We start from the raw sequence: 15786 nt of genomic DNA on the forward strand, positions 1-15786 counted from the left end.
ATTAAGGAAATCATAAGGAAGAGAAAATACATTTACAGCATTTATCTTTAAAAATCCAGGTAGAAGTGGACCCATGCAATTCAAACCCGTGTTGTTCAAGGGTCAACTATATATATATATATATATACACACACACACACACACATATATATATATATTGAATATATATGTATCTATATATGTTTTTAAAATTTATTTTTAATTACAGTTGATAAAAATGCATATATATAAGAAATAATATATATATATATATATATATATATATATATATATATATGGCTTTTCTCCTTTCAAAAAGATAAAATCAGGGTTGGACATCTGGTATGAGCATCCCAAGTGAAAACTTCATTTTAAAACTGCCCTTAACAAGGATATTCTAAGCAGAGAAAGATTAATATACTCTTTAATATCAGTCTGAGGAGTCTTTTCAAAAGAGCACATGGATCCTATCATGGAAATAGATGAAAGGAAATGTAAAGCAAGGAGGGAATGGGGGGCTGCAATAGGTGCCAAACCCTCAGGTGGAAGAGAGAGGACTTTATACTAAATTATCATCCACATTACTTTCATATTTAGTCTTCTAATATTTTAGCTCTTAGCTGTAATTATTTTACAACCTTATGCTTTACTGCATTGACTAAGGAGTATTCTTACAGAGTCAAAACTGAATCACAGAGTAGGAGGCAGAAACTGGGGGATGCCTGGAGAACGAATGAAAGGGGATTTCAGTGTGCGTGGACCTCTAACACCCAGCCTTGTTCTGCTAAGTGCATTGTGTGCTGGCCAGCAGTTTCGGGGGCTCACTCTGAAGATCTGGAGAAAATGGGGGTCCTCTTATCCAATTTTGAATCCCTATTCTCTCCATTAGGGTCTCCCAACATGCTAGGCTAATGTCTAAGGGCTAAAGGGAGGAGGCTAAGATAGAAGTAGCTGTTGTTTTCTGATTACTGTGGCCTGCCATACCTTCAGCTCACTCTTAGTCTTAAAGCCTTAACTGAAGAGGTAAAAATATAGTCATGTCTTCTCTGTGTTGATCTCTATGGAAAGACGTGCCCAGCTAACTTCAGGTTCGCAGTGTGAAGTCTTTTTTCTCGCCATCAGAAAGTTTGGGCTGCCTATGTCTCAGGCATATTTAAATATCTATCCTTTCTTTTCTCCCTTTCAGTTTCCTCATAGCAACCTTGAATGTGCCCTACAAATGCTGAAAGATGAAAAATCAAAATCCAGAGAGATCAAGCAGGTGTTTAGGGCTGTTGATTGTGAACTCACGAGGACGGTGGATTATAATACATTTAGGTAAGCCATACTCTGCTAGCAATAACCTGTTTTTCCTTCAAGATTGTTCAAAGAACAGAAAGAAAAATTTCTTCCCTGGTGTTCCCTAATTAATACTGCATGCTTTTTTTAATTATAAATGGATAATTCTTTGCATTTATATTACTTTGTGGTCAAGTTTTGCTCATTTCTAGTAAATTCTAATGCATTTACATATAAAGAAGTTTATAAGTGAGAACAGAGAGATAAAATATAGAAAGTCATTTGGTCACATTGTCTTGTGAATCATGATGTTGAAGGATCAGAGGAATGCCAGGAAGGGTGCATCTCAGGGAGAAAGGCAAAATAAATGGAGCTAAATGCACCTCTCCAAAATCTGGGCAACAAAGGAGGGACATATCCCTAGGAATGAAAAGAGAGTGGAAACTTTACTGATTATCAGAGAAAAAGTTGTACTATGCATATCACTGTGTGTATGAATGTTCACACACATCTGTGTATTTTGAAAGAAATAAAGAATCTAGAAATTGAGGGAGAATATATGACAGTAATTATAGAAATATTATAAGACATCATGAACAGTAAAGATTTCTCTAAGGTAAAGCTGAATGCTGAAGGGACTGTTCAGTGGCTGACCCAGGCAAATTTCCAAACAGTGGAAACACAGGGAAATTCAAATTCAGGGTCTAGTATAATTGTGAGACTTCCCTTAGTCTGAAAACAAAGTGAATGGAGTGTTCAGGAGAATGTAAATTAAATCATGGGTGGAGGACAAAGGGGACTTTCTCTTTAGGCTGAGAATTCTGGCTCCTGAAAACAATTGTGGCTGAAAGCTCTATAGGAAACTGGGCTTGATGCAGTCAAGATGTGAACTGAGAAATGAGGAAGTGAGCCCAGGAAAGGGTGGCAGGGAGGTCTTTCCAACTTTGTGCCTGAAGTTACCTCTTGCATCAAAAGCTGGTGACCTGAGCCCACCATGAGGCCCCAAGTGTCCCAAAAGCTCATTTGTTCTTTTAACAAAGCTCTTTTGTTTTTCTAAAATGTTCTTTTGAGAGAAGCAGTCAGAGGACATATTTTTATTGTTTAGAATTCCCAACCTTCTGGGATCAATAAGAATTTATAGTTCTTTGTTACTGCTCATAGTAGTACACATGTTCATGGCCTTTTGCAAAATAAACGGAGACAGAATAAAGAACAAAGACAATTGCTCAGGCCATGGACTAATGGCAAGCAGTGGAGGAGAAAAGTTTCCATCAGAAATGAGGGAGTGGTTTTCTTTTATTATTTTGTATCCTTTTACGAAAGCATCCATTCTCCCAACCCTCTAGCAAAGTCTATTGGAAATACTTTAGTGAGTTTATGGGACTTTGGGGGAAGCACTTAGGCCAGGCAGGAGATGCAAGGGGGAAAAGTTGCTCTACAGATGGAGTCCTGACCCTAATTGAGGGTGGAATAAAGGATCACCACACTGTGGTTGGAGCATAGCTTCAAGGTATGCATGCTCAGAAAGAACCAGCTCATGATCTCTAGGCCCTCTCCTGGCCAGAAATTCCTTAAGATGAAAATTAGATTAGGTTGTGCCTTGCTTGAAAAACCCTTCAGTAGCTTGCCATTGTCCCTATAATAAGATCCAAACATTTTACTGCAGCTGGCAAGGTTTTGAGTGATGTGACTCTCTTGTTTACATTTCTGGTGTCATCACTTCTTTTCCTCCAGCACTGTCCTCTGGCCTTCTTGGCCATCACTCAGTTTCTCAAACACATCAAGGTCTTTCCTGGTTCTAAGCCTATGCACACATTAGTTCCCTCTGCTTGCAGTGTCCACACCACCATCCTTCTCATGACTAACTCTAGGACTCAGCTTAAATGTCACTTCCTCAGATGGACTTACTTTCTGACTATTCTACCTAAAGTAGATCACTCACTTATTCTTAGATCTTTGTTTATATTTTTCTTACGGCAACTTGCAGTTACTTTACTTGGATATCTGTACTTGATGTATGTATGCTTGTGTTCATCTTGTCTATATCTATATGAAAGGCTAATATGCAAAGTGTCCCCTCGGAAGTTCAACCAGGAGAATGAGAGTTCGATCACTCGCTATGATGTGCGCTGTGACCTCTCACTGGCTACCTGGGTGTGGGGGTGATGGGGACAGAGGTGCGGTGAGAATGTGGGGTGTCTGCTGAGCTCGCTCTCACTCCTCCTGCTTCCCTCCCCCAAGATGCCAGGGCTCACGCGCCAGGGAAGCCCCTGCGCTCAGGTGCTGGGTGCCCGCAAGGAGCCTGCCCTGCACCTGCGCACCTGCGTGGTGTGTTCTGGGTGAGCCAGGCCCCAGCCACTGGGACTGCAGGGACCAGTCGGGCTCCCCGTGGCTTTGCACAGGAGCCGGGGTCTGCGAGGCTGGCTGGGAGAGAGCACACTGCCTGCCCGGCTTCTGTGCAGTGCTGCTAGGCGGCCCAGAGGCCCACGCTGCGCCCCAGCCTGTGGTGTCCGGCAGCGCTCACCGCATCTCTGCGTGGGGACTCGGGCACCCTGACTCAGGGGAGCGCGGGGGCCTGGGTGCTGTCCAGGGCCCAGAGATCAGCTGGGACCTGCCCTTCCACGCCAGATGCTCGCGCTTCAATCTCCGGCCAGGCCTAGGGACTGCACCCATGCAAAAATTTTGCACACCAGGCCTCTAGTCTGATTATAATATGAACTTTCTGAGGCACAGGGACCTTGACGGCCCTGTTCACTGCCCTATTCCCAGCACCTAGCACTGGGTTCAGTACATATCATAGTTCCTGAATGGAATAACAAAGTTCTAGAATTATTCTTAGGGGTTTTAGTTTGGAGGTGGTGGAATTATTTCAAGACACCTCTATATGACATGCTCGGTATTGGGCACTGTACCTTATTGGTTGGCCTACAACTGTTGGTCCCTAGTTCATGTTCTTCAGGCTTCTCTTTTGTTCCTCATACTCTTCCCTGAGCGAAGGCAAAGGATCTAGTTAGGGAGTTGCTATCACACCACACCCTATAATTCTGTGCTTGGCACTTTTATTAGCTAATAGTTTTTTTATTTATATGTTTATCTATAATAATAAAAGCATAATATGCTAATTAGACCAGACATCCTTCCGGACGACCTTCCAGATGAAGCCGGGCCTGTGAGGGAAGCCCGGGTCCCGGGTGCCAGACAGAAGCCAGTGCCGGAAGCTGGGGAAAGGAAGGCCTACTCTTGCACGAATTTCATACATTGGGCCTCTAGTATATAAATATTCTGGCTCTTCTCACCATAATGTAATATCTACTCACCATAATGTAATATGTTTTCTGCTTTAGCTTTATCACTTTTCATAGTGCCTGGCTGATAGTAGGGTGTTAATAAGTATTTTTACTACATTTTATCCAGTCCTCATTACTCTGATTGTCAGCTGAAGGCCTAGTCCTCTATATTAATTCCTCAAGCTTGGACCTTTCTCCTAACCTAGAGACCTAGAAATACAAATATCTCCAGGACATCTTTCACTTGGATGTCCCTTAGGTATCCAAACATAACTTTTCCTGAATTGACCTCAGTTTTTTCTCCCATAAAGTTGCATCTGGGGACTCTATCTTGGTAGAGGCCACCATACTTCTCCCCAGGACCTGGGCCAGGGTTTGCTTTGTCTCTCTCCTCTCTCCTATGTTGATTGATGTCTCCCAACCTCTATAAATTGCACTTCTTAAACTACTTCTCTCCATCCCAGCTTCACTGTTTCAGTCCAGCTTTTCATCGCCGTTCACTTAGTCTTTCTTGAGAGCTTCGTAACTGATTTTCTTTTCTTAACTCTCATATTCCAAAGTTTTGCTAGAGTGACCTTCCTAAAATCTGATCATGTTGTTCCTCTGCTCTAAACCCTCCATCAGTGCTTTGTTGTCTTTAGGGCAAACCCAACCCTTTCAGTGTTTCATGTGAGTTTGGTGATAGCCGGACCTTTGCCTTTACCTCTCTCCTTATTTCCATCTCACTAGAAGAATGCTTTTGTAGACGTCACCATTTATTGAATACTTACGTTGGGCCAAACATCATGCTAAGTGCTTTTCATCTACTATCCATTGGTAGCCCCTGCTGAGTTATTTGCTTACTTCTCTGCCTCCACAATTGGCTCCTGCCAAATACAATAGATGTTTGTTGAATAATTTAATGAATGGTCCTATTTCTCAAGGAGCATTCAGTCTACAGTTTGCAGCAAACAAGTAAATAATTGATTACTTTGCACTGGGGAAGGGCAATCTGTCTCTGACTGTAGGGGAGTCAGGGAGAGCTTGGCCTCAGCCTCACAAGCCAAGTGATGTGGGCAACTCACTACCTACCTGCACCTCACTCTTTTGTCTAAGACCCCTGTAGGCATTGACATTCTGAAACTCTTAATGTGTAAGTTCATAAATACAATTGTAAAATGTTCCCTTTACAAGTCCTTGCATTAAAACAGTAGTGTAGGCAGAGGCAGCATTGTGGTACAGGCCTCTGGGCCCCATCTCTGGGGCTGTGACTCTCCCCTGATGACATACCTGGCACCGTGGGGACTCAGAGTAGAGGTTCAAGCCCTGGGCATTTTGCTTCTTCTCTGAGATTTTCACATTGTCTTAGGGAAAACCTTGAGAGTAGGAGCTAATAAAGTTCCTCTGCCTGAGGTGCCAGGGTTGATAATGGATTATTGGATTAATCAATGGGCTTTCCTGAGATATTTGCCTCAAAATTGACTTGAGGGAATGCAGGGACTAGAGAAAAGAAGACAGTTTGGGGAGGGAATGTTTTTCTTCTACTTTCTGGAGGTCACTAGTTCTGCCTCTAGGCTGTACCTGTTTATCTGGGACCATTTTTTATGGTCTTTGAGATTGACGTGTATCAGAGCAGCTGATTGTTATCCAAACAGGCAGAGTCTTTCTCAGAACCATGGATACCTGATGGGCAGATTTCAGCAGGGAGCCAGGCAGGGACTAGACTTGGCAGGGCTGGGCAATTGGGAACATGGGCAGGGCAAGGCTTCCCATTGTGGGCCCTGGATTTTGAACCACAGACAGTAGCAGCAGCAGGTAGGGCCCCATGCCAGGGATGATGTGGCCAGTCCCTCCCTCTGGCCACCTCCCTGAGCCTTGATCTATTTATCAGAGATGACAGCCACCCCATGTAGCTTGTGTGTACTTTGGTTTGCTGGTGCTCACCTTTTCTCCCCACCTGGGTAGAGCTCTCAAAGGGCAAGGTCCATGCCCAGTTTACCCTTGTCTTGTGTTTTTCCCAGATACCTTCAGTATTGTGTCTCAGGCCTCAGTGAATACATTGAGTGGCCAGATGATTATGATCTCTGAACGCATAATCATCTGGCCACTCAGTGTATATCCTATATAATAAAAGGCTAATATGCAAATTGTCCCCTCGACCAGGAGTTCGACCAGCAGACAGGCCGGCCAACGGCCCATGTCCCCTCCCCATGGCCAGGCTGGCCGGACCCCACCCATGCACGAATTCATGCACTGGGCCTAAATTCAGTATACACACACACACACACACACACACTCACTGAGTGGCCAGATTATTATGATCTCTGAACACATAATAATCTGGCCACTCAGTGTGTATCCTATATAATAAAAGGCTAATATGCAAATTGTCCCCTTGACCAGGAGTTCGACCAGCAGCAGGCAGGCTGGCCAACCGCCCATGTCCCCTCCCCCTGGCCAGGCTGGCCAAACCCCACCTATGCATGAATTCATGCACCGGGCCTCTAATACACACACACACACACACACACACACACACACACACACAGACACACACACACAGACACACACTGAGTGGCCAGATTATTATGCGTTCAGAGCATTCAGAGATCATAATAATCTGGCCACTCCATATAGTGAGTTATCACACAGTTCTTCCTCAGACCCCCATTATCAATGGCAGGGTCAGGAGTTTTCCTTTGAATATTTATGTAATAAATTCCTAAGATTTAGAGCCTCGAGAACATTTTCTCTTGTAAAACTAAAATTTATGCTGAGCGAGGTAGCATTAACATAAATTCATCTGATTTTGGACTTGCAGACCTGAATCCAAATCTCAGCTCTGTCATTTGTATAGCTTGTTGGCTTTGAGTAACTTGCTCAACGGTGTTTTCACCTGTAAAATGAGGATAATAATATCTATGACATAGAGCTGTTGTGATGAATAAATTTGATACTGTATGCAAAGTTCTTATTTTAGCACACTATAATGCCTAGTGTATACTAGAAATTAAACCCCTTTATCAATAGTTGCAATTTGGTGTCACTGAAAATAGTAGTAGGAATCTATGTTCTGTTTTTGGTATTTCAATTAGTTATGTATTTACCCATGATGAGGTCATTGAAAACATTCTTTAATAAGTGAGGTTGGAAGAAACTCCTTAAAAACTTGGAGGCCATGAAGGTGGAAAATAAACATCATGGTTGGTGGACCAATGTTGGGAAACATTACTGTAATCCACCCTATTACTGTCTTTTGCTTCAAGGAAGAATATTGTAAATTTACTGCTTAGAACATTGTAATGATCTCATCCTGATTTATCTAGGACAATTATCTCTTCTTTTATGTGGTTTTGCTCTATCTTTATTTGAACAACTCTGTGTACATTATTATTGGTGTTTTTATTGTAAGCTATCTAAAATCTTTTAAGGAAGCCACTAGTCTATTAATCTATATGAATAAAAGCAGAGACAAAGACAAAAAAATTCCAAAAAGCACTCAAACATCTACTCTCATCAAGAAGCAAATGGACATTTTGACAGAGTTCATAGCATATCTTTGAGATGGGAGCTTCAGCATACATTAAAACCCCCCCAGCATTTTGAACCTTCCTAAAAGCATTACATGTAAATAGTATGATGTCATAAAAATAATGCTGGTCTGGGAATAAAAAAGACCGAGATCTTAGATTTGATTCTGTCTCTGCCTGATGGTGTTTGTATTGGTGAGAGCTTAGTTTTAAAAAGCAGGATCCTCTCTGGCTAGTTAAGCAGAAAATAAATTTATTAAAAGGATCCTGGATAGTTCATAGGATCTTTGGAAGGGCTGGAGAAATAAGCTTGAGGCTAAATTCTAGGAACAGTGCCCAGACTGGGCTGTAGAACTTGTCTGATGAGAAAATGGCCTCTGTTAGCATTGCACCACCCACGACTCATTGCTACATTTGCACTGTTGCCAAGGGCTCAATTTTACTGCAACCATTACTACCACTGCTTTTGGCAACCTTGAGTCCTTTGCCACTCCAGAAAGCTGGACCGTTCTGACACCAAACATGGCCCACACCTAGCTGGTTTTGTCTGTTAATCCATTCCAAGTTAAAGTGTCATGTAAACGTCTCTCATTGGTGGAGCCTGAGTCACCTGCATGTTTTCAACTGCAAGGAAGGATGGGAAATTGAGCTCTGACTTCCATGTTGGGGTAATGGGGAACATAATGTGAGAATTTCCCTGAATATACCATAGAAGGATGATTTAAAAGGTACCCTTTTTGTTTGCCACTATAGCAAATCTAAGCCAAGATGAGACAAACAGGGAAAATAAAATGTCGATATTGGGGACTAAAGTCCTTGTTTGTAACCAAATCAAATAAAATATTTGCCTAGTTTAGCACTTTGAAGATACTGGTCTGATCCACCAAGCAGTTAAAATACAAAGCCCTCTCCTACAATCTGTTTCTTTGCAATCTCTGATACACCTTTCCGTGTATAAATTGCCTAAATGAAAGTTTTGGATTCGATGCAAGTTCCTGAATTGAAAGCTGACAATTGTATTTTGTTTGGCTTTTGTTTAATGTTTTGAAAATTAGGAGTTTCAATGTAAAAATCTATATACCTGGCACCTCTTGAAAAGTAGAATCTGAGCCTACATTTCCCTGTGGCAGCAACCAGTTGGGGGTGAGTGGCAGCTGTCCAACTCAGACAGAGCCTGTTCTCTGCATTTTTCCCCCCAGTCTCTACAATTCCTCATTGTCTCACACCTTCTCCCAGTATTTTTACCTGCATACCCTAGTAGGTACTTGACTAGGTAACCCTTGGATTAGATCATTAGAAGGTTCCTTCCAGCCGTAAAATCCCATTATTTTCTTACCTGTAGGTAGAGTGGAAATAGGCATTTAAGAATCACTGATTAAAGAGCCCAAAATAGAACTGAAGACTGCTTTTTAAATTGGAACCAGAATATGATTGTGCATCTAAAAATCCAAAAGACTTCATTTAAAAATGATTAGAACTCTTAAAAGTATTCAGGAAGGTAGCTAAATGCAAGAAAACGTCCTAAAAAAACAATAGTGACCAGTTAGGAAATGTTATGTAATGGGGGATACTATTCACTGTAGCAATAAAAAATAATGTAATACCTGGTAATAAATTGGACAAGAAATGTGTGAGACTAAAATGAATACAATTTCAAACTTTTATTATATATATCTCTGAATGGGAAGACACTATTACAAAAATTTTAATCTGCCCAAATTACTGTAGATTTGAAGCAGTTCCCATCAGAATTACAGTGTGAGTTTTTGTTATTGCTGTTAGATTTGATTTGGTTTTGTGGGTTTAGGGGAAGAGAAATTGGCTCATTGAGTTTTTGTTTTTTGCTGGTTATTATATTTTTAAATCTTTATTGTTGAGAGTATTACATATGTCCCCTTTTGGTTCCTCAAGAAAAATAAGGGATTGAGAAATGTTGAAAAAGAAGAATATTGAAGTTTAGGTACTAGAATTTATATAGTTCATAGATATTTGAAAATATCAAAATGCACTAATAGAGAAATAAACCAAAATATCAGTGGACTAGAGTATGAAGTCTATAAAAGACCCATTTTATTGACTTTATTGTAAGATATATATAGAACTTTTCATCAGTGGAGAAAGAATGGATTTTTAATAAAGGTTTTAGTTACAATTGAATGGAAAACACTGAATATACTTTTATGTTATGGTAGGGCACAGTTTAAAAAAACCATAAAGAAAAAGTTGACTGTATTGATGACAGGAAAATTTTGAATTTCTCTATAGAAAAAGATACCATAAAAAACTTAAAGATAAGGGATAGACTGAGAGAAAATATTTATAGACACTATAAGAACCTAGGGATTAACATTCAAGATTTATGAAAAACTCCTATAAAATCAACCTACAAAAATGTGTTAAGGACAGGAATAGACAATTCTCAGAAGAAATACAAATAACTTTTAAACCTATAAAATGAAGTCTAATAATGGTACAAGCTGAATAACAATGAAATATAATCTTCTTGGAACATTATATTGGCAACATTTAAAAAGAATAACATAAATGCCTGCAGGTGAGCACATGGGATAACAGGTATGCTCACTTTCTATTGATATGAATTTAACTTGGTTCAACATTTTGGAGGACAAATGGCAGCATCATGTCTAATATTTAATCCATCTACCTGTTAATTTCACTTTTAGAAACATTTTATTCAGAACAAGATTGAAAAAAATGCATTGTAATAGATGTTTGAGTTTGTGCACACACAATAGTTATTGCAACAAACATTGTAATAGCAAAGGTTTTGGAAAAAATCAAATACCAAATAATAGGGGAAGAGTTAGACACGTTCTGTTGCTTTACTTTAAGACAGTGCTATTTAGCCCCGAGAAAGAGTGAGATAAACCAAATATGCATACCCAAAGGAAATGTTCAATGTATTAGTCAAGATTGACTAGGTAATATTGCAATCACAACTAAACCCCAAATCTCAGGGAATTCAATCAACAAATGATTATTTCTTGCTTACTCTCTATATCCATTGTTCTTGTCAGGGATTATTTTTCATCGTACCTACTCAGGGACTAAAGCTGATGGCACAGCCACTACCTTGAATGTATTGATCACTCTGCCAGAGAAAGAAGAGAACTTTGGAGAGTTGAGCCCAACAAATTATTAGCTGAGAAGAAATACATATCATTTCCTCTCTTAATTCATTGATGAATACTAGTCACATAGCCCCATCCATATGCTCAGAAGAAAGGGAAACCAGATGTTGGTGAATAGCACTAATGGCTACCATATATATGTCATGCTGTTTTGTAGATAAAGCAAAATTCAGGAGTCTGTATAATATGATCCTATTTATGCCTAAAATCTAAAGGTTATATGTGCATGTATATTTATATAAATATTTCAAGGATTGTGTAGCCTTTGAAGATATCCTAGCAGGCTACATGCCAAGCTGTTAATGGAGTATGCCTCATTCTTTGATTTTTTTAACAATAAAGCAATTGTTAAAAAATAAAAAGATAAAAACAAATAAAACCCAAACAAATAAAACCAAAAAGCCTGGGCAAAGAGCACTGAACATTTTTTTTTATTTCTTGCTTCAGTTTCCAGAAAGAGCTAATAGCAAATGCTGGCAGAATGTTCTGAGCAAAAGTCAAGAGTCTTAGAATCGTAGAGCAGTTGTTTCACTTGAAGCTCCCCTCTAATTATTGGTTAGAATCAAATAACTTCAGTCTGTTAATTAAAATTATTATCCTGTGGCCCAGAATATTTTATCTTAACATTATAAAATTCGAGGTCTTTAAAAATAAATTTGGGGATGAAATAGTTCTTATAATTTTCATCAAATTAGCAACAAAGTCTTATCCATTCATTGCCCCCCAGCATTTCATGAAAAATTTAAAACATTCAGAAAATTTGATAGGATTGAGCAATGAACACTCAAGCCCATCACTTAGATTGTATCATTAATATTTTACCATTTAGGCATACCTCGGAGATATTAAGGGTTTGGTTCTAGGTCACTGCAATAAAGCCAATGTTGCAATAAAGCCAGTCACACAAATATTTTGGTTTCCCAGTGCATATAAAAGTTATGTTTATACTATAATGTAGTGTGATAATATTATGTCTAAAAAACAGTGTACCGTATATACCTTAATTAAAAATACTTTATAGCTAAAAAGATGCTAATAATCACCTAAGCCTTCAGAGAGTCATAATATTTTTTTGCTGTTGGAGGGTCTTGCCTTGATGTTGAAGGCTGCTTATTGATCAGGCTGGTGATTGCTGAAGGTTGGGGTGGCTGTGGCAGTTTATTGAAATAAGACAACAGTGATGTTTGCTGCATCATTAGCCTCTTTCTTTCATGAACAATTTCTCTCAAACCCTGCCACTGCTTTATCAACTAAGTTTATGAAGTATTATAAATGTTCTGCTGTTTCACCTTGCACTTTCATTGTGGAGACGGCTTCTTTCCTTAAACCTCACGAACCAACCTCTGCTAGCATCACACTTTTCTTGTGCAGCTTCTTCCCCTCTCTCAGCCTTCATAGAATTGAAGAGTTAGAGCCTTGCTCTGGATTAGGCTTTAGCTTAGGACAGTGGTGGGCAAACCACGGCTCTCGCGAGCGGTTTGCCGCTCTGTTGACTAATGAGTTTGCCGACCACTGGCTTAGGAGAATGTTATGGCTGGTTTGATTTTCTATCCAAACCAGTAAAGCTTTATTCATATCAGCAATAAGGCTGTTAAGCTTTCAGCAATAAGGCTGTTAAGCTTTCTTATTCATATGTTCACTGGAGCAGCACTTTTAATTTCCTTCAAGAACTTTTGCTTTGCATTCACAACTTGGCTGTTTGGTGCAGGAGGCCCAGCGTTCCACCTGTCTTGGCTTTAGACATGCCTTGCTCTCTAAACTTAATCGTTTTCTAGCTTTTGATTTAAAGTGAGAGATGTTCGACTTTTCCTTTTACTTGAACACTTAGAGGTCATTGTAGTTCTTAATTGGCCTAATTTCAATATTGTTGTGTCTCAGGGAATAGGGAGGTCCTAGGGGAGAGAGAGAGAGAGAGAGAGAGAGAGAGAGAGAGAGAGAGAGAGAGAGAGAGAGAGAGAGAGAGAGAGAGAGAGAGAGAGATATGAGGGAATGGCTGGCCAGAGGAGCAATAGGAAAACACGCAATATTTAATAAGTTCATCTTATATGCGTGCGGTTTGTGGTTCCACAAAAACGATTACAGTAGTGACATCAGAGTTCACTGATCACAGATCATCATAACAAATATAATAATTAAAACATTTGAAATAATCTGAGAATTAACCAAAATGTGACACAGAGACACAGAATGTGCAGATGCTGTTGGAAAAATGGCTCCAATAGACTTGCTTGATGCAGTTTTTCAAAACCTTCAATTTTGAAAAAAAACACAAACACGCAATATCTGCAAAGCGCAATACAGTGAAGCATAGTAAAATGAGGTATGTCTGTATTTGGCATACCTCCATTCATACATCTCTCCATTGATACATCCCTTCAATTAGCAGATGATACATCCCATCCATTAATTCATCTTCACTTTGGTCCATTTCAAAGAGAAGCATAGTCATCAGTTATTTTCCTCTAAATACTTCAGCATGCTTACCATTTATTTACAGTTTTTTTCTTTTGGTGTAAAATTACTGTCCAATAAAATGCACAAACCTTAAGTATACATTTGCTGAATTTTGGTAAGTACATATACCTGTGCAAACCCAAATCCCTATTAAGACATAGAACATTACTATCACCCCAGAAAGTTTATCACACCCCATCCCAATCAATCTCAGCCCACATTCCCCATTCAAAAAGCAATCACTATTCTAATTGTTTCACTGTGGATGTGTCTTTCCTGTTCTAAAATTTCATATAATTGGGATTAGACAACACATGCCCTTTGGCGGATTCTCTTGTTCATTATGATTTAAAGATTCATCCATATTGTTGAGTTGTATCAGTAATTCATTCTTTGTATTGGTGAGTAGTATTCCATTATATGACTATACCACCATTTGTTTATTCTTTACCCTGATAATAGATACTTGGGTTAGTTCCAATTTTGGGCTACTATAAATAAACTTGCTTTGAACATTCTTGTACAAATCTTTTTGTGAACATACATTTTTATTTATCTTGCTTATATACCCATGAATGGAATTGCTAGAACATAGGCATATGTTTAGCTTATAAGTAACTTCTAGACCTTTTACCAAAGTGGCTGTGCCAATTTACATTCCCCCTAACAGTGTATAAGAGTTCTAGTAGCTTCCTAACCTTATCAACATTTGGTATTGTTAGGTTTTTAAATTTAATTTTTGGGATATATGTAGTAGAGTCTGTTTCATTGTAGCTTAATTTTCGTTTTCCTCATAACCTATGATGTTGAGCACTTTTTAAAATGTGGTTATTGACCATTTGTATATCTTTTTTGTGCAGTGTCTTTTCAAATCTTTTGCCAATTTTTATTGGTTGTTTGTTGTACTATTGAGTTATAGGAGTTCTTTATATTTTCTGGATGCTAGTCATTGGTCATTTTGCGAACATTTTTCTCCCAGTCTATGGCTTTCCTATTCACTTTCTCAGTGTTGTCCTTTGTTTTTTTTTGTTTGTTTTTTTAAAATATATTTTATTGATTTTTACAGAGAGGAAGGGAGAGGGACAGAGAGTTAGAAACATCGATGAGAGAGAAACATCGATCAGCTGCCTCCTGCACACTCCCTACCGGATATGTGCCCGCAACCAAGGTACATGCCCTTGACTGGAATCGAACCCGGGACCCTTGAGTCCGCAGGCCGATGCTCTATCCACTGAGCCAAACCAGTTAGGGCTCAGTGTTGTCCTTTGATGAGTACTGTATACATTTTAAATTTTGATGAAGTTTCAGTTGCCAATCTTTTGTTTTATGGTTATTGCTTTTTGTAATCTATTTAACACGTTTTTAATATTTAAGGTGTTTAAGATGTTTTTGGCTACCTCAAAGTCCTTGATATTTTCCTGTTTTTCTCTAATAGTTTTATGACTTTAGCTTTCACTTTTAAGTCTATAATTCCTCTCAAATTAAATTTTGTATATGCTTTGAAATAAGCATGAAGATTTATTTTACTTAAATTCTTAAAATGCTTATTTGAAATTCTTATGGGCCGGAATATTTTATATTAAAGTAAAAAACAAAAAACAAAAACTAGTTCCAAAGATTTAAAATATAATGCTGAAATGGAAGAATTTAAAAAAAGTTCAAATTCTTATTAAATTAGTAGCAGTGTCTTACCATTCATTTTTTCTTATTTTGTGGCATAGTTTTGCTTATTAAAATTGCAAATCTTTCTTTGCAAAAGACGCTGAAATCCTAATTTTTAAATAATTTTCTCACATCTTATACTTTTTAACAGTTTCCTTATGTAATAAATTCTCACTTCTTGAGAACTGAAGTATCCTCACTAAATTGATATTCCAATTAACTGAGGAATGCTGCATACCAATAATCTTATTAATTGAAGGAAACTATGTGTCACACAAATATGGCAGATTGTATTTTTTAAATGGCTGCAACAGTATCTCCCATCTAACATGTTAATCTAAAATGTGAACTGGACACTCTTTCCAATGAAGGGTGGGGTTTATGTTATTTCCCCTTAAATCTTGAGTGCCTTGTGATTCTCATGTAACCAATAGAATGTGACAGAAGTGACACTGTGTGACTTCG

General features: G+C 38.8%; 1 protein-coding gene across 1 annotated transcript in view; it reads left to right on the forward strand.

Moving 5' to 3' along the window:
• The window catches only part of EFHC2 (EF-hand domain containing 2), a 170368-nt gene that overhangs the window by 99071 nt on the left and 55511 nt on the right, over positions 1-15786 (forward strand). The window contains exon 11 of the mRNA XM_080653503.1: positions 1166-1296. Within this exon, the coding sequence (XP_080509629.1) occupies positions 1166-1296 (131 nt within the window). The remainder of the gene's footprint in view (positions 1-1165; positions 1297-15786) is intronic.

Source organism: Plecotus auritus (genome assembly GCF_963455305.1).
Source record: "Plecotus auritus genome assembly, chromosome: X".
Taxonomy (NCBI): domain Eukaryota; kingdom Metazoa; phylum Chordata; class Mammalia; order Chiroptera; family Vespertilionidae; genus Plecotus; species Plecotus auritus.